Consider the following 23,489-nt stretch of genomic DNA (forward strand, 5'->3'; position numbering starts at 1 on the left):
GACCTTACTGATGGGTGGGAAACAAAGGGCACAACGATGAAGGTTATTTGCTTTGCAAGCGATATTGTTTTGATTGAGATTTTTTGATTATTTTAGCAGCAGAACATGTAAAACATCCCGCCCTTCAAACGTCAGACATTTGGAATCAAACGCTTCAAAACATCTCAAACAATAAGCTTATTACAGTTTTAAAGAGCCCAATTCCTTCGGCCCAGGGCGGCGGGCCAGTGTCCACTTGTAACGAGGCGCGTCGCCGCTCTTGTCTTCAGCATCGTCCTGCCAACAGGAACTCCCTCACTCCTCTCCCAGTTTCCTGCCATTGTTCTCCCCCCCTGCCACCAGGCACACGCTCCGCCCAGGATCTGGGAAAAGGTGGGATGTTAAAGCAGCCCATTTCCCTTTCGATCAGCTTCGACCTCAGCTGGGTGGAGGAGGGGTGTGTGTCAGTGTGTGTGTGTGTGTGTGTGTGTGTGTGTGTGTGTGTGTGTGTGTGTGTGTGTGTGTGTGTGTGTGTGAATAGCAAGGCAGCACCCGTCTGACTGACTTTCCGTGTGTGAATTTCACTTAATTTCACTTTTTTATATCATGTTATCATGTAGGAGCATCTTTTGAATAATGTATTGTCCTGATTACAACCAAGCTCCTGTACTGTATCAGAGAGCTTTTATCCTCTGAGCTTTTATATTCTTTATTGAATAAAATGGTGTATAATCTTAAGAATAAAATGCCAGTGGGGAATAAACCTCCTGTACAGGGAAAACAGAAAGAAGCTGGTTGAGCTATTGTGACTGAAGCAGCTAGCGTGTTTGATTAGGGAGGATGAGAGTCAGGTGTGCAGGCAGGTGAGCGCTGAACAGGATGTGCATGGAAAATGGGCCGTAAAAGTCAGAAATCTATATGTAAAATGAGAAAATGTTCCATCCAGAAATGCTAGAAATCCTCTAAAGCTGTACAATAAACTAATCAGTCTATAGTTTTACATGCAAAACATATAGAGGCTAATATGTATTCTTACAGAATCTGACAACATACTCCCACTATAACCAGCAGACTTCATCACTTTGACGTCAGAGAAAACTCTTAATACTTTCCCTTAATTGTGTGCTTTTGTTTCAGCCTGGCGTTTTCATGCCACCGAGAATAATTTAGGCCAACAGTTTGATCCCTTCTCATGATCCTTTCCCAGTGTTCTCTAAGTGTTCTGGATGGGCGGCAGTGAGGTGGGGTTGGAAGGTGCACAGGAAGGAAAAGGTGTAGCTGGGAAATCTCATCGAGGCTCCTCAACGAACAAGAGACACCCCATTCAGGATCTGGGCGTCGCTGCCAAGTCGTCTCAGGGTCGCAGACTCCAGCGGTCCACGTTTGGAGGAAGCAGGCACAAACGCGTCTCGTGCAACACACTCTGTTTTTTCACACAAGTTGACACAGACTACATCAGAAGAAAGACTAAATTATACGTGCAAGCAAGAGGAGGAGAGGAAAGATGAGCGAGAGGATAATGTGGCTCATGTATAACTTTGGTGACCCCCTGACTTGTCATTGTGCACCATCATCAGGTCTAAATGTTTATGTGTCCAATTTCTTGGTTTATGACCAAATACCTAAAACTATGACCGCTATACTATGGAATTGCAATTGTATTTCACAGGTATATTTACACATATATATTTATTTATTTAATGTTGACCTCAATGGCATTCCAAACTACACTGCTAAACTAAGATGACATGACTGAAGTGTTTTGCAGGACAAAAGCAAGATGAATCCACTAGTAACAATAAAACAAGGTTAAAACAGGTTTAATACTAAATTGAGTATGATTAACTAAAAACACAAAACTCATTAGAATAAGATCATACATGAGGATTTTCAGTAAGTGTAGGGAGGGGTATCTATACAAGTGATATGGATGAATGATTAAATATGAAAATGTAATAACAATAGTGTGGTTTCTCTTTCTCTTGCTGTGACCTTCTGTAGTCATCTGGAATTCTGTTTTTCTTCTTTATTGTCTTTGAAGTAGTGAACAATGAACATATTATTGAACTCATTTAAATGGACCTGACTTCCAGGAAAAAAAGGGGGGGTGAAGGTTTGAATTTCAAACACAGGTTTCGATGTATAAATTGACTTGAGCAACACTGGAAAACAAACACTTCTACCTGCTTAAATCTTCCATGCTCAGAATGAAAATAGCAGCCCCGGCTAAAAATGACCAACTCAACAGATGTGGAGAGCCCAGGCTGCAGGAAACGGTGAGAGTGTCACGTCTTTCACCGAGTGCAGAGAAGAGAGGTCGACCCAGAAACATGTGCTGCCTGAACTTTGGCTCTTTATCTTCCTGTAAGGACGCCTTCTCTCTCCCTCTCTCTCATTTGATCATACACATATGCATGCAGCCTTTTTCAAGCTGAAACTAGGCAGTAAACCAGTGTGTTGTTAATAAATAAGCACTAATGCAGGGTGGGTTCACCATAAATCCATGTCTGTTTGTATTTAGAAACAGGTTTATTGTTGTGCAACCACCAGAGCCCTGCTGGTTTTTCATCTCAAAGCCCATCTAGTGAAGGAACTTTTTCTCCTGGGATGTTTAAAAGACTGTATAGAAAGTCATTGTCTCCCCCAAGTGGTGAGGTGGTTTAGTGTCATTTCTGAGTTCATTCAAACTCATTTTCTTGAGTGGAAATGTATTCAACTTTCTAGGCTTTGGTTTGCGGGAAGAGCACAGTCATTCCAGAGAAAGACATTTATTCCACATCCATATTCAACAACAAACAAATCATTTGTAATTTACAGTCATATGTTGCATTTACAGTTTGGCTTTTAATAGGAGATACAAAGGTTTTCTGTTGAAAGAGTAAATTAGTTCCTGCACAGAACTTAATAATTTAGGTTCAAGCATGATTTTTATTTTTTTAATCTTCTAAAATTAAGAACTACAGTCATTGCTATATTAACTCTTGCCCTATCCAGGCCTCTGGACGTGCATTTACTGGGGGGAAAAAAAGAAAAGGTTTGATTGCTTTTATTTGCTAAAACAGTTCCAATGTGATCTGCTCTGAGACTACATCTCTTTCAGCTTTAATATTATTGGCTGTTTTTCCAGTTTATGCAACTTAACAATCCATCTAAACTCCACTTAGATTTCATGCTAGCACCTCAGACTTTATTTTTTCCACCCATATGCATTTCCCTGTAGAGGTCTGGTGCTCCAGATTGTACATTTATTGACAAGGTGAATAAATTACGTCAGCGTCCTGCCGGTCACACAGCAGTTACGCTGTACTTCAACAGCTTTTGGGAAACGCAGCCATGTGTCGAAGAATCTAACCTCCATCGACTTGTACGCTCACAGAAAGACGAGTCCATATACTCTAATTTACTGGTGATGATGTTACTTGTGTTGTTTTATGAGAAGCACACAGGGCCGATGTCCAGGCCGAACTCCTGATCAGGTTTTCCAATGTCCATGGGGGCCACGTCCACGACAGGCAGCCTGGCAGAAGTTTGAGTCCTGTACTCAAGCACCATCTTGCCCCACTCTCCGTTTGATTTCTGAGGGACAAGCAAGCCAGATAATTCAGTAAAAGTATTTTCCAATAAGTCTTTTATGAAATTGAGAGTCCTGTAATGACTCACCGTGCAGCCGTCCTCAAGGACGGTGTACCGGAGGCGCATGTTTCCTTGAGCTCTCAGCTCCTGGCCGTTGGAGCCTTTGAGGAGCAGAGCTTTCTTCAGGTTGGTGTTCCTCTCGTCTTTATACGCCACGCTGTTCCTGCAGTGGTAGGTGATGTTCTGGTGTGACTCTTTGGACAAAAGCTGCAACAGCTTCATCTGAACGGCCACCACGTTCGGCTGCTCCTCAGTATTTCCATAGCGGAACTGAAATTGGATGACAGTTTGACATGATTAGCAGGCTGGATTCAAAGATTTCCAGGCTTCTACTAAACACATCATATTTGGAATGATGGAAATGCACATTTCTTTGATTTCTTACTTTAGTTCCACCGTTCATGTCTGCTTCAAACCAGACGGGTTTGTTGGCACTGGGAGTGGATTTCGTCCACCAGGCTTTGTGGGGAATGTTGGCCGGGTTGGCGGAGATGCAGGTTTCACCATTTTCCATATTACAGTAGACCTTGATGGCATCTTTCGTGCTTCCTTGATTTGGATCAATCCAGTACTCACCTGTATCAAATGTGCATTACATTAATACATTTGTGGTACTGGTCTAAACAGACCTGAAAATCATTTAGTGCAGAAAACAGGAGCCTCACCGCTCTTTTTCTGAGGGTAGCATTGTTTGATGTCCTGGCAGGTTTTCGCTGGGTTCACCTTGCTACCATCAGGACTGCGGAGGTTTTGCAGATGTCCGCTGAGGGTCTTCAGCGTGGCGTGGACTCCGGTGTCTGCACGCAGGATGGCCGACTTCTTATTGGGAAGGGCTTCATCTTTATTGAAATCTGGAAGAGGAGGAGGATCGGCAGCCACATCGTCGTCGACGAACTCCACGGCTTCTGGCATGTGGCCGTTCCCGTCGTAATCGTAAAGGGCAGCGAAGAGGTCATCCACAGCCGTGGTGGGAGGTCCAGGGGGTCCTGGAGGGCCGGACGGACCCTCATTACCAGGTGGACCCTGACAAGAAAAATTATGAAGATGAAGTATGTTTTCAACTTCATTTTTGTCATTCTAGTGGTGGGAACTAACACTTTATGATGTCTCAACAATGAAACTTGAAATTGAAACTCATGATCCCGAGAGGTTGATTCCTGATCGTAGCAAATGTTTGCCCTCATTAACTTGTCTCATAAGTTGATTGTTTGTAATATAAAAAAAGTGAACGTAATCTTGTGTCACCTGTGCCCCGATGTCCCCACTGGAACCTCTGCTTCCAGGAGCGCCCATTGCTCCGGGATGACCGATGTTTCCTTCCTTTCCTGGAGGACCCGCCACTCCTGGAGGACCCTGTATGGTAAAAGAGTGAGTCATTTACACTGTTTAACAAGACAGAGCTTCAAATGTAACTGCATGGTGCTGTTATACACTCACCCTCGGCCCAGCTGGTCCAACAATACCTGTCGATCCTGCGTCCCCTGTGGCGCCCTGAAATAAAGAAGAATGACATTTCATCGTCTGAAACATTCAGTGTTATCAATGCATCAATGTTTATCTGAACTAACTACCAACTACACTAGTATGTGAACTATGCAAAGGACTAGAAGTATTTTAAACATGTTGCTTACAGTTATTCCTGGCGAACCGCTGAGCCCGGTGAAACCTATGTGTCCTTTCTGACCCCTCTCTCCTTGTTCTCCAGCAGCTCCTTTCTCTCCCTGTGGTCCTTGAGGGGCCTAAAGTTAGACACAGCATGAAAGAACAATGTCTTACACTGAAAGTTTTAAGTTGATGTTTTTGGGTATCAATTATGTCAAACATTCTCATGTCATGCTTACCACTTTCCCCCGTACTCCAGCTGCTCCTTGGGATCCAGGGGAGCCTATGGCACCCTAAACTCAACACAAACAAAGAGCGATGACAGAGCCGACTTTGCAATTGTGTTAGCATCGACAGAGCTATTGATATGATATGGAGCATATTATTATTTGTGAAACTCACTTTCTCGCCTCTTTGTCCTGGACCGCCTGTCATTCCCACTGGACCCTCAGTTCCTGGAGACCCTGGAGTACCAGCCAGACCCTCTGAGCCAGCGTTACCTTTGTCTCCCTGGAAAGACACACATGCCAGTGGTTAGTACACACAGCTGTATGCATGGTAGCATTAGCACATCCTGTCCACTAAAGGTCTTACCCTGTTCCCTACGAGACCGTCATTCCCAGGAGGCCCATCTGCTCCAGCGATACCCTGAAAAAACACAGATAATGACATGATGAAGTACAGAAGAGTGACTTAAAAGCTGAGTTGTCAGCATAGAAACATCTATATTATCATAACCTGTGAAGATATTTTCAACTGTCATACAGTGGTTCATGTTTCCAAGAAATAGGCAGCACTGACTCTGACTCCATATAAAAACATCAGCTAAACACTTAATAATAAAACCTGTGTAATGACTGAGATGGACTCGTCTAACCTCAGGGCCAGCATCTCCTCTTGCCCCGGTGGCTCCTGGTAAACCGACTCCACCAGCAGGCCCTGTGCCGCCCTGAACTCCGGGAGCTCCGAGTTTTCCGGGTGGACCCTGAGGAATAAAGAAATACAATGTTTTCATCACTAAAATCTCAATGCAAGATGTATAGTGTCTCAATGTGTTGCTAAAACAAAGAACAGCAAACACTGTCAGAAGGAATACATACAGCAGGACCTGGCAGTCCCAGCATGCCCGCCTCTCCTCTCAGTCCAGGCTGACCAACGATCCCTCGCTGTCCTGCGGCACCATTAGGTCCTGGAGGCCCATCAGGACCCTGGCAGAGAAACACAAGATCAGACAAGCAATCGAAACATCTCAGCATTGATTTGTGTATAGCCGCTGGAAGATCAGCACAGCCTGAACATAAAGATGATCATCTTACCCCGGGGCCGTCCTCTCCAGAGTCTCCCTTCTCTCCAGGGCTGCCCGCTGCACCTGAAGCTCCACTCTCTCCTTGACGTCCTTGAGCTCCGTTCTCCCCAATAATCCCAGCAACTCCAGATTTTCCCGGAGCTCCAATAGGCCCGTCTGCTCCAACAGCACCCTAAAACACACACACATGATCTGCCCTCAATCCAGAGTTATGAAAAACAAGTGTGACTTAATGAATCCACTGCAGGTATGAGATTATTTTATAACCAATTAACTCACATGAGAACCAGCTGGTCCAACTCCTCCAGGCGGCCCAGGAAAACCAGAAGAGCCCTGTGGGAAGAACACACTCCCAATAAGATGCACTTTAATGATAATAACAAAAGACAGTTGATCCATCAAACTACAGTTATAAATAAAGAAATTAAATATAGAGCCTATCTCACCGCTGCCCCCTGTGTTCCTCTGCCTCCTTTCAGTCCAGTCACACCAACAGGCCCCTAGAAACACATACGAGTAGCATGTAGACAAGTTGTTTGACCATTTTTTAATGTTATTTTTGGTCAATGTGTTTACCTGTCCTCCTGATTTCCCAGCCATTCCATGTGGTCCATGTGATCCTCCCTCTCCCTTCAGACCTGCCTCACCTGTGTCACCTTTGACCCCAGGTTGACCATCAGGACCCTGGGACAGAAACAGGAAATGAATCGAGCCTTTATTGGTTTATTCAGCTGTGTATTTCGGACATGACTGCCTTGCTTTAGCGGACCACTTACAGCAAGTCCAGGGAAGCCGACGGCACCAGTAGGACCAGTGTCACCAGTAGAACCCTGTTAATAGCATCACACAAATGCACACTTTATCAAAAAGAAATGGAAGTACAGTCAAAGAAAATATATTTCTCTGTAATTTAATGTCAGTTGTAAAATAAAGACTTGTACTGACAGCGATTCCTCTTGTGCCTCGACGTCCTGCAGGTCCTGTTGGGCCGGTTTCACCCTGAAATAAAGGAACAAGTTAAGTCAGGATCGTATTACATGTGTGTTTCTTTTAAAACTGGAACTATAAGTAATTTGACTGATTTAAATAGATGCTTTAGGTTCAAGGTCGTACAACATCCTGGCTCATTTACATTTAAAAACATTGTTTAAGAAACGTGATAATTTGGCTAATTACATGACCATTTCCAGATTTAACATACAGTACATGTTACATGTGTGCTTCTGAGCTCACCTTCTCTCCATTGGGTCCAACAGAGCCAGCAGGTCCAACAGAACCAGGAATACCCTTTAAATATAATGATAATGTATATTAGAATATCACATTACACATAAGAAAACTCAATTGTAAGATTGTCAGCCAGTGACAGTCTAACGGTGGATATTTTGTCAGTGCCATGAGAAAAACTGTTTTGCCACAAACTTTGGGCTTGTTCTGCTGAGAGATGTGTTGTGTAGTTTGAGTCCTGACATCATGTTGAGACGACTCACCCGTGCACCGTCAGCTCCGGCTTTCCCCTCCAGTCCACCCTCTCCAGCAGAGCCCTGTTAGAAGAAATCAGCCTTATCAGTGCCTCAGGTTCATCTTCCTCTGCTGCAGGTCATGTTAGTGGAGAAAACGGTATCTCTAATATTTCACTTACTGCATCTCCCTTCGGGCCTGAAACTCCGGATGTGCCTCTCTCTCCTGGCATCCCCTGAAGTCCTGGACCTCCCGCCTCTCCAACAGCACCCTTTGGACCATTGCTACCCTAGAATGTGCGAAACATATCTCAGGTAGAGCTTATTGCAAACAAGATTTACAGCAAGTAAAAACTGCAAATTCTGCATGTGTCAGTGTCTTTAAGGTTACAATACCTTTGGCCCATCTGGTCCTGGTCCACCTGGACTACCTTTGGTTCCCTGCAGCCCATTGGTCCCGATTTCCCCTCTCTCTCCTGGAGGGCCTCTTTCTCCCTGCGAGAACAACCAGGGGATACCGTCATGCAACAATTCCTCATTGCACTAAATGACTTAACGTGACAGATTTAAACGCTGTGAGTGATTGAAGACATTTGATTGTGTAAACTGAATGAGAGCTAAACCTTTAAATCAGGTGAGAGAACAGTAATGGACTCACCCTTAGACCTGTATCTCCACCAGCACCAGCTTCTCCAGCGAGACCCTGGGGACAACAACGTATTATGTTTCATGCAATATGATGGGAAGAACTTCTCAATCAAAATTCATTTCACTATAATCTCTGAAAAAAACACGAAGAGAGAAAACGTCAAAGTTCTTCTTTCTTTTTGTCATACCTCAACACCTGGTTTTCCTGACTCTCCAGGTGGTCCTGGCAGTCCTGGCAAACCCTAAAAAAAACACCAAACATGTTTTGCTTTAATAACAATATTTGAAAAAGAATTGCATACTCAATATGCTGAATATAAATTAATATTTTTTTATGATTTTAAGATGCAATGTACCTGGAAACCATGCAGTCCCTGTGGTCCATGCTCTCCCCTCTTTCCTGCAAGACCCTGAAGAAAAGCAAAGAGAATATAAATCATCTAAACATCATGGTATCAAATCATTGATGATAAACAGTTGGATGCTTACAGCTGGACCAGCTGGACCAGCAGCGCCTTCCTCTCCGTCTTTTCCATTCACCCCCTAGAAGACAGAAACAGTATCTATCAGGATATTACTGATGTATTTATGATTTAGCATGGAGTATAAATACACTATAGTACATCAATAGTGAAAGTAACTTGCCCTTTGACCTGGAGGCCCGGAGCTGCCAGCCTCTCCAATCTTCCCAGCATCACCCTGAAAGTCAGGAGCCACAGAAGTCATCATCTGTTGCAGCACAAAATATCTGATTACTTATGTTAAATATACAACATGTACTGACAGCGAAGCCTTTCGGTCCCAGCAGGCCCATCGGTCCAGATGACCCTCGGCTCCCCGTAGAACCAGCTGGGCCTTGTTTACCATCGTCTCCTGCTGAGCCCTGGATGAACAGAACAAAATGTTAATACACGCCGTCTTCCATTCACACTTTGGTGACTGATGAAAATGAAAGGTTTCGCGCACCATTGGTCCTGGCTTTCCCTCTGATCCCTGGGCGCCAAGAAGTCCTGACAGACCCTGTGAAATCAGACACACAGTTACAGACCAAGGTCAAACTGCAGCAAGGTCAAAGGTTAAACCACTCGAGGTCAGCAAATACAAGATTTTCTCCAGATGTGAAGTTGCTCTAACTGCCTGTCTAGATACAGGAAGTTTACTGTACAAAAACACAGCAAATATTGGCAATAAATGATATGTCTGCTGTACCCGAGCTCCTGTTAGACCTGGCTCTCCACTACGTCCTGGATCTCCAGATAAACCTTTGGCGCCGGTCGACCCTGACAGTCCTCTTTCACCCTGGGCTCCCTGTTTGTTTCAAAAGCATGGAAACACATGTCATGGTCTAGAATAATCATAACTAACAAGTAATTGAATGCTGCCAGTGCATTTTAAGTCCACTCACGTTTTTTCCTGGTAAACCATCTCCACCTGGGAAACCTCTATTTCCTGGAACTCCCTAGAAACAAATGAACAAATGTTTCCAGATTTGGAGTTTGCGACATTTCAGGCCCTGAGATCGTGAAATATCCTCAGCTTGAAGGATTTTAAATGTAGGTTTCTTAAACATAAAGTAAAAGTTGACTAACTGTCTCTCCTTGAGCTCCCAGAGGCCCGATGGATCCAGCATCACCTCGAGGTCCACGCTTCCCATCCTCTCCCAACGGGCCCAAAGCACCTGGAACCCCATGGTCGCCCTAACCCAGCAATCAATAAACAGCAAATCAATCATCAGACTCAGTCAACCAAAATAACATTAAATATTAACTTTTCTCAGCTTACTCTTTCTCCCTTGAATCCAGCTTCTCCTTTGAATCCAAGCAGTCCAGCTTCGCCCTGTAGAAGAGGATCAGATAACCTGGAGGTCAAAACAGTAAAGCTCCTGGTGCATTCTGTTATATGAGCCACAAAGTTACTAACAGAGATGGAAATGGAGAAGGAGGCAGACTTCAGGGATTCATCAAATACAGTTAGATGCAATAGGAGCTTGTACCAGTTGGCCTTTTGGTCCTTCTGTTCCTGTAGTTCCCTGGGAGCCGGGGGGACCTGGTTGCCCCAATAGCCCTGATGGACCCTGGACACCTGCTAGACCCTGAAGAGGAGCAGAGACAGATTTGAGTTAAAAACAGATTTACAGACAAAGATGTGCTCCATAACTTATGGTGTTATACTTACTGCAGAGCCGCGGCTACCTGAAGCTCCGTCAGATCCCGAGGCACCCTGTTAAAAACCAAATATTAACTCATAATTATTCACCTAAAGCCAAATACAGTCCAAACATATGTGCTCACTTTCACAGTTTAAAAATGAAATCCCAACAAAAGACAGAATGATGAAATTGTAACAGACCTGCTCTCCTGACGGCCCAGCTGGTCCCACGTGACCTCCATCCCCTCTGGGACCCTGCTGTCCTGGACTTCCTCTGACCCCTGTTGGTCCTGCTTCTCCCTGCACCCCGGGACCGATTCAGGTCACATTCAAGAAGCTTGTTATTGAAATTTAAGAGCTCAGATTTTGAACTAAGACCTAATTTTCTACAAATGAGTAAGCTAAATAACATACAGATAAAAATGGATTCATGTTATAGATCATTTTTAGAAAAATGTTCTGCCAGTAGAGCATCTCACCTTCATTCCTGCGTTACCAGGAAATCCTGAAACTCCGGGGATTCCTATTGGACCCTGTAGTGAAAGGAAATGTTTAAAACATTCTGTCATAAGCATTTCAGTCTGTTTTGTTCACAGTGTGTGTTATCTGGTGAAATAATGTCCAAAAACAAGTGAAGCATAAAAGTAGAATATAAAGCAATAAATCATCGTGTGCATATTAATTTTCCTGCAGAGAGAGCGGCAATAACCGTAGTTCCTAAATTATCAAACTATTTCTTTAAAGTACATTTATACAGTTAGTAGATGTAATTCCTCACCAGAGGACCGGGTTTGCCAACATGGCCATTTTCACCACGTTTTCCCTAAAAGAGAAAGAAAATGTTTCAACCCTGCAACTCCATCTTCATTTTACATTTTTCCGAAATGAGTAAAGATGTTTTGTGTTTCTTACCAGAGGACCAGTTGGTCCGGCTCTGCCTCTTTCTCCCTGCATGCCCGCTGGTCCCTGAAACAAAACACTGGCTCAGCATCTGTGTGACTGACAGCTGTATGAGATGCTCTGTGAGCTGTTCTCTGCATGTGTTCTATACCTGCAGGCCTGCAGCACCCATCGTTCCCGGAGTACCAGATTTACCCTGCAAGACACAAAGACACAGACACAATGCAGGATTGAAATGTGCACGTTTGTAAAAACCAACAGCGGATGAAAGCTTTCATCGATATTCTAAGGAGTTCCTTAAAGCTTGAGTGGGTAATGTATTTTAGAACGATTGTTGTTATATTTGTTGGAATTCTCTTTACATCCCAACAGCAATCAATAAATCAAAGAAACCCGGTATCTATTGGACTGTAATAACTCCGTCCAATAATTTAATTTGGCCCAAATGACTGGGCGCAATGCATCCTGGTACATGTAGGCAAATTCATACCTTAGTTCCAACCGCTCCAGACTCTCCTTTTGGCCCAGAAAGACCGGCAATTCCCTGTTGCGGAGATGAAAATTAACAATAAGGTAATAAGTAAGTGATGTTTCTTACATTGAAGCATGAAAAGTGAGGCTTGGTATAGGCTTTGATCAGGAAGCATGTATTGCTGGGTAACAGTTTTATTTCGTGTGTGACTACCTTGTGACCTTTCAATCCTGGATGACCTGGAAGTCCTGGGAATCCTCTTGCACCCTGCATTGAAACAAATGATCAACACACACTATGATCGATCATAATCAGTGTTTATTGCTTGTATGTTTGGTTAGAATTGAATAAAGTGTTTTGTGTTGCTTGTTTATGATGAGGACTGGGAGACGGACTTACCACAGATCCTGGAAATCCTGTTTCTCCTGTAGCACCAGCAGCTCCAGCTTCTCCCTAAGCAGGAAAAGTTCAAAGTTATTCAAAGATATCATTACTGATAAATAATTACTGATAATACTAACAGTATATTCTGCATTTTCACGAGGACGCGTGTATGTTCGACTCACATCACGTCCAGCTTTCCCAGGAGGCCCGTCTGGTCCTCGATGACCTGGCTCACCCTGTTCCACACAAGGGATCAGGAACACAGTTTTTCTTCAGCACAGTTAAATTTAGATCTAGTACTGCCGGTTTAGAGACACGTTTAGATTTGCTCATAGACTTGATGTGGAAATGAGCATCAAATATAAAATATAACATGAAGAGGCAGAAATGTTCCTACCATTGGTCCTGTGTCTCCAGCCTCTCCTGGATATCCCTGACCCCCTTGTGGACCCTAAACAAAGGTGATAAAGATAGTAACTTATGATACAAGAAAATATACAGTGTTCATACATCAGGCAGAAATGAAGTATTCTAATCTTTGCTTGGAGGAAAAAATGTCGTACTTCATGTCCAGGCGACCCTGGAGGTCCTCGTGGTCCTGCTTCACCCTGAAATAACCACATTGCATACACTGTGGGTTAAATTCAACATACCTCCAAACTTTGTGTTCATGTAAAATATGTAATTTACTTTCACACAGCTTTGCAGCACTCACCCTTGTTCCTGACACCATGCCAGCCACGCCAGACTTCTCCCCGAAACCTGCAGCCATCTGTGACACCAGGTTGCCCTTTTTGGGGAGAATATATTTTAAGAGAAATGTTTGTGCAAAGGAGTGTTCAAACTTTTTTTCTACGAATTAAGAAGATTTCTAAATTGACTCTGAGACAAACTCACCCCAGGGTGGGTAGGATGGCCTGGGGGTCCCGCCTCTCCCGGATTTCCTGGCACACCGGGCTCGCCGTCAAATCCTTGAGGCCCTACCAATCCCTGCAGGGTGAATAATGAAACATCATTAATTAGAGACAACATGTTCCCCTTCAAGAAGAAGTTTCCATAAACAGATTAGCTTCTATACAGCGTTAAAAGTATTCATCCAGACTTACCCGTCTGCCTTTAAAGCCTGTTAGTCCAGTCTTTCCCTGAGTTCCTGGAGGACCCTGAACAAGAAACACAAGTGTAAGAGAAACTTATTTTACACAGAGAGATTTGCTGTCTGCAGACTGCTTTTAGAAATATATTTTATGATGAACTAATATCATGCATCTTTGCACAGACAAAGGTTCATTTCTTTAGTTTTCCTAGAAAGCAGGTTGACAGATATTACTGCAGTTATAATAATTTCCTTCACTTTTCTGCAGGGTGTTTTTAATCATAAGCACTATTATGACATTCTAGTGCCCTCTAGTGTCAAACTTAGTGAAAAGAGGATATTATAAAGGAGATCGTTCAAAAAATCCTTCTGTCATATATTCTTAATCATTTCTTCAACCTTATATCTTATACTATCAGTTAAAAACAAAAACAATAGAGAGAGTAAAAGCAGGAGAAACCCACCGAGGGTCCTGAAGCTCCAGGGAGCCCCACCACCTGAGAGTAACAAGAAAACGGTTTGTAACAAAACACACTGAAAATGTAAACTTTCATTTACTAGAAGCTGAAATATATTTATATACTTATTTTATTTTGACATATATTTATGTCAAAATAAATTGCATGCACACACGTGTGAGATTACTTACATATGGGATATCACCTGGTTCACCTTTCTCTCCCTATGAAGGAAACATATTTACAACTTGTTTAAATTTAAAGAACAGTCACATTTGTGCTAAATATTGATCTATGTTGGAATTAACCATGACTGACCTTGAAGCCCATAGTTTCTTGGGAAAAACACATAAAAAAGAAAGTTACTTACATTTTTACTCATCACCTTTGTCTGAGAAGAGATATACTGTTCTTAACCTAAATCGAAAGTCAAATTCGTTATGTGTGCAACTGTTGCTGAGTCTGATTGGTCTCACCTATGGCCCTGCTGGCGCTGGCGAAGTTGTCACACACGGGGCAGCACTGTCCCTCAGGTGTGGACACCTTCTCGCAGTTTGACAGCAGTTCACACTGCACCTCGTCGCAGATGGCGACACCGTTGTCACAAACACACACACTACAAGGCTCTGGTTTCCAGATGTTGTTGTGCTGGTAGACCTCCCCATCGACCGTGCAGTTTTCCCCTTTCTTCTCATCTACAGCTGGAACAGAGGACAGATGTGTTAAAAGAAGCACATACTAAACACCCAATAATATGACAGGATTATAAATAACTTTACCTTTTGTGGGGTCTGAACTGGGAGCTGATGTTGGAGCTGCAGTCAAGCACACGGGGCAGCACTCGCCCTCTGGGGTTACAGTTTTCTGACAGTCGCCGAGGTCCTCGCAAATCACGTCTTCACACACGGCGGTCCCCATATCACACACACAGATCCGACACGGCTCTGGGTTCCACATGTCATTGTGGGCGTAGACTTTTCCATTTTCTGTGCAGGTGTCTTTATGAAGCAGAAATCATAGAGGAATTAAATTTGTATCTGGAAGCGGTTTTGAATTTCACAGTGCAAGAAATGCACGGTGACCTTGTGACTTGAAACAGTCAAGTTCAAAATGTTATGCTTTTTCGCTTTCTTGCCAAGAGTTATGAGGAGAGTGACACCATGCTCATGTCTAGTTAGAGTGGTATTGATCTTCTCATCTAACTCTTGGAAATAAAAGCATGAAAACAAACGACAACCTACTCAACATACATGCTCAATTTTCATGCCAGTTTTTCTAAAAAAGTAAAAGTAGTCCTGTTTATTAAAGCCTCTATGAGTAGATTTTCTTGTGATTTTAACATCCAAAATATTCTGATAGCACAAGTTTTTGTATGTAAAAAAAGGGACAATCATCAGCAATGAACAACACGGCATTGAACATGACGAAGGATGTTACAATTTCCCAGAGGAACACACCTTATTTGGTTGATAAGTTACTTGCTGAACTTCCTTTTGTGTCACAGTGAATTGCAACCAATGTTTTTGCAGCACAAAAGTAGGTTGAGAAAAACGTGTTCCTTTTGCAAACAGACAGTACAGTCAAAGGGGAACTCCGAACACAACTGAAAAATAAATAATTTAGATGTTGTGTGCAGAAGACAAAGAGCACCAGCAGTCCTGACACAGATGGGAGGATCGTCCCACTGCTGGACTTGAGTAAAGTCGAACACTGCAAGGAAACAGCAAGGATGCATCCGCAGTTACCAGTTTCAGTGACAGGCCGCTGTGCTGCAGCCAAGCACACAGGGCAGTTATCCAACCAGAGGTAAACCAGACACCTCCAGAAGTTTAAACCAATCATGATTCTTGTGGGTCTGTTATTGCTGAAAAACCCAACTTGTAAACACAATAAGGGGAAAGCTGGTTTCCTCAGCTTGACTTGTGGCGTCTGTGGTGAAGGCAAGCAGCAGAAGTAACACTCGGACCACAGAAGACCAGCCTCACCTTGGCTTCAACTGGACCACATGACAAAGGCCTACTGGTGTTGTAGTTGTGTTCATAATAACACCCACTGTTTCCATCATGCTTCCTGTTTAAACTCATGAAGTACAACTTGTGCAGAGCTCTCTGAAAGCAGAACAGATATTTCTAACCTCAACAAACAAAGCTTATTATTTCTGATTATTTACACCATCAGACGAACATTAGTTCTAAGTAAAAACTCTACTTTGCGTCTAAATGTCTGTTTGTAAAGGTGAACTATTATCCTGGCTAATTAGATCACAGGTTGAACTGATATGTTGCACTCCAAAACCTCACCAGCAGTTGGTCTCAATTTGGCACACAAAACAGCCTCCTAACCACAACAGACTAATGAAGAAACAATATCACATGGCTTAACTTAGTACCAACACCTCAAAGCTAAACAAATTAAATTAAAGTTTACCAGAGTCTCTCCTCTGAACCTGCTGCTGAATAAATGTCCCCACAACAGCCTGAACACTGACCAATCAGATCACTAGAAACAGTGAGTCATCACTACAGGAGCCTGACAGAGACAAAAGAGTTTACAGTAAAGTGACAAATAATAAAGAGCAATAAATAGCACCGCTCAAAGCTTTCAGTGCGTCCACTAAGAGTTTATAACAAACGGAGAGATAGTTTACCCGACTAACAAGATGCACTGTTATTCCATCAGCTCAGTGGCAGCTTTGTGACGAAGACTGGACATAAAAACACAATTACGTGTCTTTTACTATACGAGTAACTGTAAAAACAACTGTAAAAACCCAGTAATGATTTGTTACACTAACTGATAGGAAACTAAGGAGTGTGATAGACATTAGTCGGTGTTATTAGTATCTTGAAATAAAAATACAGGATTTCTTGAAGGACACATTCAGTTTTCTTTAAATAACACCACAGCAGTACAACCAACACGGCTAACACAACCTAAATGTAGTATTTTATGCTATTGTTTTATTTAAAAGCATACAGTTATTCATACAAATCTTTAAGCACAAACCTAAATACTGTAACAAGCTATTTTATCTGTACTTCCGCCCTCTGGCCAGTAGGCTGCAGCCATTACTAAGCAATGCAATAAAAGTCAGTTGCACGTATGAATTGATTCATTCATGTTGCAGGCAGAGAAAAACACATAAAGTTCACTGAAAGTCAATAAACTAACATGAAGCCTCATAATTATGACCCACCAGTCATAAAGGGAAATTCCAGAGATTCTATGCATCAGAGTCAGTTTATAGTCATGTGGAGCTCCACTCAGCCTAATAAAACTGTTTTATTATGTCGTCTGTGGCTCTGGAGACTGACGGAGTATGAGGTCTGAAAGCTGTTGGAAGGTATAATGAAAGAACGTTACTGAGTTGCATTATGGGAGGTGTAGTATCCAGCTGTTTTTTTGGAATCACTGCATTAATTTGACCTTCTTTTTCATCTGTCTCTCACAAGTCACCAAACTTATATATATATATATAATGTTAATATAAAATATATAGCATGAACCAATGCCTCATATATTTCACAGTATTTATAGCCAAAGCTAGTCTGCCATGCTCGCCTCACAAACAACAGTATTACCACAAAGATTAATAAAAAGCAACATAATTCATGACTGATCCCTCCACTATATCGTTGGAGTTTCCCTTTATGCTCCAGTTTTTCACTTGCATAACTACTAACATTTCAGTAATTGACATCAGTCTGCAAACCAGACTTTAAATGGCATATATGCACTGAAAAAATGATATGACATGATTTGAATATTTATATCATGTTGGCTATAGGGTAGAAAAAACAGAATGAGATGAAGTATTTTAGGTAAATTTACCAGTTGGGTAAAGCAGACAGAAAACCAAAAACGTAGTTCCAAACTATGTATTACTGTAAGAATTCAATGACAGACACTTTCAGGCAAATTGCCACTGAGCTGCACTTGAGCAAGGCATTCATAAGAAGTCAGTGACTAGACTGTGGTTGGACTTGACAGCTCCGGGCTGTAAATGTGTCTACGAATGTGTCTGTACAATTATGTAATCATCTTTGAACCGGCAAATATCTCTAACTGTGAAAATTACACAACATGATATCTAGTCTTCATGTTTGCACATTATGGTTCATAAACTCTATCTACATGTCATCTCATCACGAGGTAAAGAAGTCAAATATGTCTAAGGAGTCCTGTTTTTCTCAACTTGTTTAAATCTACTGACACTTTATCAACATAATGTTTCAAACACGTGGTAAAATATTCAGAAGGGGAATCAAGATTCCTTATTGTGATGTTTTTTTCTTTTGGAAAAAAAGGTTTAAAGACAAGTAGAGCTGCAATAATGAAATGATTAGTTGTAAACTAATTAGATAAACAATGAATCGGTTTTGTTGTTTTGAATAATTGTTAAATCTGATTACTTTACTCCTCCTTTACAGTAAACAGAATATATTTGAGTTAAGGACCAAGTCATCTTGGGCTTTGGAACACTGATCAACATTTTTCATCATCAGACCAAACAACTAATCTCTTGATTAAGAAAATTATTTAGAATTAAAATGATTGTTAGTTGCGGCACTAAAACAATTAAAAGAAAATTAAATGATTTTTCGGAGTGTATTTTTATTACCCTTGCAGGTCAAAGGTGAAAGTCCTGAACATTTATGTCCACCAGTCTTAAAAAAAGATCAGGAAAAAGTGCAAAACTGGGAAAAAAAGAAGCGAAAAAAAAGCAAATATGGCCACCTGCTGCGAGCGCTGCCAGCGTATTTTAATCCAGGCAGTTTAGTGAAGTCCTAAGTACTAATTATGTGGTGGAGCCTCTCCCCGCGAGGGAGGCTGCTTTTCAAAAGCAGGAGTTATTTCAGAGGAAACCACCGTGGCTGTATTATACGTTTGGCTTGGGTAGAACTTGCGGTTTTGTCTTTTTTGGGGAGAGCACAGAGGTGCCACACCCGGAGAACTCCTGCTATGAAACCTGCTGCACCCTGAGGAGGAGCTCACAGGCTGCAGCATCACAAGACTGCAACTAAAGTAATCAATGAGCTGGAGGTTTATTCAGCGAGTTGTTCAGGCCACCGAGGTCTCATTAGATGTTTTAGTTTTCTAAAATATTGATGAATTGAAAGAAAAGGCATTTATTTCATCGAGCTTTGCAAAAAAAGTTGTATTCTTTATGCTGAAGTTTTGCAGAAAGTTCCGAAAGGTTCAAACCTGCAGACTCCTATGATCAAAACTATACTTTTTAGGCATTTAAATGTGATTATGGGTCGGATATACAGCATGAGACCAATTATCATGACTAACTGTAGGCTTCTTTCAAAGTGGAACATTGTGGTTTGCAGACTGTAAAACCTCCTCAACTCAGGTTATTATTAAAGAATATTCAACCCACATAAACTGCACCTTAGGCCAGTGGTTCCCAAGCTGGGGATTAGGACTCCTCAAGTCAGTCCACAAGATGATTAATATGTAATTTCCATCATCTTTATCTTAATTGTTTTGCAGCCAGGTAACTAATAAAGTCACACACTAGTTAAAATCAACATTAAATCCAGTATTGAGTCTTAAAATCAGCCTTAAAACCAGTCTAAAATGTGTGGAGAGAGATTCAAATAAACTCAAGCCTGCTGATGTCGGTTGCTCCCATTTAAAGTCTCAAACAATTCACATCCACTCAGCCAAGAAGAGCACACTAAAATGTTAAATGGCCAGTCGACATCTTTGCAAACTGACTGCCAGTGTCATAAATCTCAGACTTCAACTATTTCAACAACAGCTGAGAAACCAAACAAACATCTGAATTCAGCTTAAAATAACACTCGAGCTGCACTTGATTATTGAGTTCTTGAAGATGTATAAATGCTGAGGTTGAAACAGTTTTAATTCTGATCCTCATCATGTTGCTTATTGGCTCTTGAACTGGTGGTTTGGAGATGATTCACTGGAGCAACAAGTAGAAAACAAATATTTCTGCAACACATGTTTGGCTTGTTTTTCATTCTTTCCTTGTTGCTTAATGTATGTACAGATTGGTTTGATTAACCACTCTGTTGAGCTGGTTACAACCAACAAATGACAGGTGACATGTGCTAATGCAATAGCTTCATTTTAAAAGGTAACAAGCCCATAAAGACACATTTTTTAATTTATACAGTATGGGTAATATATTGATATTAAAGGAATAGTTCCGGATAACAGTTGTCATGTCTTTACGGTAAATATGAAGACAACAGCTGGTTAGCATAGCATAAAGACCATAAGGAGACCATGGAGACTGGAAGAGTTCAAATTATCTTTGAGGTAAAAACAAATAAACAACGCAAACCTTCAACTCCAATAAAGAACAAAAACCTTCTTCTTCTTCTTCTTGCAGTTTTAGAACACAGCAGTGTTTGTCATATTTTGTTTTCACAGATTTTTCACCTTTTTTATTGCTAGAATTAACCTTTTCCTCAGGTTTTGGCCTGATACGGACAGAAACAGCTTCTGTACATCATGACCTGTAAAAATAAACATCTAAAAGTAAACTCTTTCTTTCTCCTCTTTCAGCTTCAGTGGAGGTGAACTTGGATGATAGCGAGTGAGGCATTTCATATCCAGCATCCTCTCTCTCTCTGGGTGTGTCTTGTCTGCCTTTGGCCCGAAGCCTGACCAAAATTAGTGGCCTGCTTTTGTCCATCCCATCTGCAAGGCCACATCATTATAGCCGTGGCACTCAAAACCCCATCATTCAGCCTCAACCTTGCACTGAAATAGTACTGCAGCCTGTAGGGGGGGGGGGTGGTATTTTTGACCCAGGATCACATTCACTGGGACGTTTTATTTTAGACAATTTTTCTTCCACATGTCCATCTTTCAGATCTTGATTTGGAGATTTTATTCTCGGCAACGTGAAGTCGATTTAGCTTCAATATCAGGCGTTAGTGTCCCTTTTCTTCTAAGAGAGCAGAGCTTGTTATCATTTGCTCCATCTCTTAAGAATTCCTGAAAGCTTTGCAGCTTTCAAAAGATATGTTTCTGTCTTAGTCATCACTTCTAATTTAGCCTTTCTGGCCTGGGTTGTGGGTGTGATTTTAACCTTTAGTTCCTAAACCACAGGGCCAATGTGGTCCTGTTGCTGGGAGGCAGAGCAGCCCAGTTTAACTTAGAAAGTAAAACACAAAAATATGCACGAAATGGGAAACCTCCCAAACCACTTCCTCATAAAACAAGAGCATAATGGGAAAGACAAACACAACTGTCACATTCATAAAAAAGATACAGAGGTAAATGTTTTCCCAGGGCTTGGTTGCACAATCATGAATCATTGGAGGACAGAAAATCAGGAGGAAACATTGAGGAAACAATATATATTCAGCATTTGTAGCATTGAACGTGTAGGTGAGTTAGGCCAGAAGAAATTTATCCAGAGTGATTTTATAAACATAACATTTATATATTATCAGGCGACAGATGTCCATTTTTGCATGAACCTGTCAGCAGCTGCAACATATCAAGTATCAACAAAGTTGATGAGAGGACAGGAGGAGCTGTCCCATCTGGGCGTCTGTCACTCACCTTTCATGGCATCTTCTTGGCAGGTCACGGCGATCACCTGAGCCAAGGTGATGAGCAGGCCGACGGTAATCCCAGAGCGTAACGAGGGGCCCATGTCTGCACGCCAGACATGCAGCGTCCTCTCACACATTCGCCGCTAAACAGACAAGGAGGTCAGAGAGAGAGAGAAAGAGAGTCCAACCCCGAGCTACAGCATCCAGACTGAAAAATCCAAATATCCCTGAGTGGAACAGGCTCCTGGATGAGCGATTACTGCAAACTGAAACAGGCTCCCTCTTTACCCCCCTCGCCTCCTCCCTCCTTCTCTGACTCTCCTCCTCCTCTCTCATCATCTTTTCTTGCTTTATTTCAACGCCAACCTCCTCCTCGGGCTCTCACAAGTCGCCTTGAAAGATGCAGCTAATTAAAGGCTGAATGAAATTTGTCCATGATGAAAGAAGATGATGATGTTGAAAAAAAGACTTTTGAAAGCTCGAGTTAAGCGTTTCTATTGAGTAAAAACAGTAAAAAATGCACATTTACAGTTTGCTGCACAACCTTTGACTGCTTTGAGGTTCAAGAAAAAAGTCTGCTCGACATAAACCACCAAAAGTTTCATGTTTTGGTTATTGAAATTTTGATTTCAGCAACTTATATGATGTAATGGATGCCCTCCCTGCCCAGCACCAAATGGTAAACAGACAAAGTTAGTGTCCGGCTAAGAAAGTGACACTTCATCTAGCTGCTACATGGAGCCAGATATTTCACTCAGGAGTTGGTGGAGACCAAAAACAGAGCTAAGAGAAGAGAGAATATCTAAGATTCTCCAAAACATAACCCCAAATGAATGATAATCGCTTGCGAACATGTTAGGCACCAACTTTATGAATTGATAATATCTCGGTATTGTGTTTGCTGCATCCTAGTGGCCAGATAATGAACTACTGCAGGTTTAATCCAGAGAATATGGTTGTTGATGAAGATCTGTAAACCTACACAATTCAACTTCTGTCAGAGGAAAGAATGACAGTATTGTCTGAAGTATAAAGGAGATTATTGTTTACATATTATAGCACAGAACCAAAGCTGAAGGAACACCAAAATTTATGATTTTTTGGTATTTGCACTGTATCAATTATACCTAATAACTTGTTGCAAATAAAGCAACCTTCAGACAAAAATAAATGTTTATTTTGCCCTGTCCCTGAAATTCTTGTTGACCAAAAGCTGTGCACTGCAGCTTGAGCGGTTTACAATGTGCATGTTACATTCGTCTGATGTGTTTTCCAGTGCACAGCTCTGCCAAGTCGGTGTGTCAAGCAGACCGTCGGCCCCGGAGGTGATGTCCCGGAGGTAGAGAACAAAACAAACATCATGTCTTCTTTGCTGTCGTCTCCACTGGTGATACGTATACATAGTATGGATGTTGAGTTTTCAAAAGCCTTCCAAAAGTCTCAGTGGATGTGGTGCATTTCACTTGCTGCAAAAACTTGGGTCAGGAAGTGCTTGAGTTGAGAGCAGACTGATTTCCCATTACAGAGTCAGAGAGCCACGGGGGACAGAAACTGAAGCAGATGGGAAGACAGTTCCTCCATCAAATGAGACATCAGCTTCCTTACGTACATAGTTTTTTATGCAGTGTATCCATTTATCCATTAACTGTCAGCCCTTGAAACAGTTTAGACTATTTTAAAGCGTCATCAAGCTGGTCTGCAAGCTGTTCTCTTTGCACCTGGTTCAACTCTTCTAATTATCAGTCACCACGCTGCAAAATAAGTGAGTGATTCAACATCAACCATCTCTGCACACTCGCTGCTTTTCCCCATTAGAAAGTCTGCAGGTGATTCCAGGTGAAAGCTGTTGGTACTTACTGATA

General features: G+C 42.0%; 1 protein-coding gene across 2 annotated transcripts; it reads right to left on the reverse strand.

The window, feature by feature from the left end:
* Positions 1-1,732: 1,732 nt before the first annotated feature.
* On the reverse strand, positions 1,733-21,824 carry LOC306715510 (uncharacterized protein). Of its 2 annotated transcripts, XM_079185907.1 has the most exons (55): positions 21,635-21,824; positions 14,863-15,081; positions 14,560-14,784; positions 14,402-14,418; positions 14,275-14,307; positions 14,090-14,122; positions 13,639-13,692; positions 13,430-13,522; positions 13,248-13,322; positions 13,096-13,140; positions 12,930-12,983; positions 12,715-12,768; positions 12,548-12,601; positions 12,362-12,415; positions 12,167-12,220; positions 11,828-11,872; positions 11,689-11,742; positions 11,555-11,599; positions 11,256-11,309; positions 10,978-11,076; positions 10,804-10,848; positions 10,622-10,720; positions 10,411-10,464; positions 10,218-10,325; positions 10,034-10,087; positions 9,838-9,936; positions 9,595-9,648; positions 9,413-9,511; positions 9,274-9,327; positions 9,118-9,171; positions 8,985-9,038; positions 8,817-8,870; positions 8,639-8,683; positions 8,377-8,475; positions 8,163-8,270; positions 8,011-8,064; positions 7,754-7,807; positions 7,466-7,519; positions 7,297-7,350; positions 7,097-7,204; positions 6,967-7,020; positions 6,800-6,853; positions 6,531-6,692; positions 6,315-6,422; positions 6,092-6,199; positions 5,809-5,862; positions 5,617-5,724; positions 5,454-5,507; positions 5,244-5,351; positions 5,050-5,103; positions 4,858-4,965; positions 4,278-4,635; positions 3,998-4,188; positions 3,640-3,882; positions 1,733-3,555 (listed from the first exon to the last, which is right to left on the reverse strand). In XM_079185907.1, exons 1-55 carry the CDS (start codon positions 21,762-21,764, stop codon positions 3,409-3,411), a joined length of 4,806 nt encoding a protein of 1,601 aa, XP_079042033.1. In that variant the 5' UTR covers positions 21,765-21,824; the 3' UTR covers positions 1,733-3,408. The 2 variants fall into 2 exon arrangements, with proteins under 2 accessions (XP_079042033.1, XP_079042034.1); XM_079185908.1 differs by lacking the exons at positions 9,595-9,648; positions 9,838-9,936; positions 10,034-10,087; positions 10,218-10,325; positions 10,411-10,464 and having other exon boundaries at positions 9,413-9,456; positions 10,702-10,720; positions 21,635-21,823.
* Between the last annotated feature and the right edge of the window lie 1,665 nt (positions 21,825-23,489).

Source organism: Pholis gunnellus (assembly GCF_910591455.1).
Source record: "Pholis gunnellus genome assembly, chromosome: 24".
Lineage (NCBI taxonomy): Eukaryota > Metazoa > Chordata > Actinopteri > Perciformes > Pholidae > Pholis > Pholis gunnellus.

Excerpts from the sequence above, each read along its gene's own strand:
- LOC306715510 (XM_079185907.1), bottom strand. The coding sequence starts at position 21,764 with ATGTGTGAGAGGACGCTGCATGTCTGGCGTGCAGACATGGGCCCCTCG. Across the intron at positions 5,508-5,616 it reads CAGGACAAAGAGGCGAGAAA|GGTGCCATAGGCTCCCCTGG; the intron begins GTGAGTTTCACA and ends TGTTGAGTTTAG. Across the intron at positions 5,104-5,243 it reads GCGGTTCGCCAGGAATAACT|GGCGCCACAGGGGACGCAGG; the intron begins GTAAGCAACATG and ends TCTTTATTTCAG.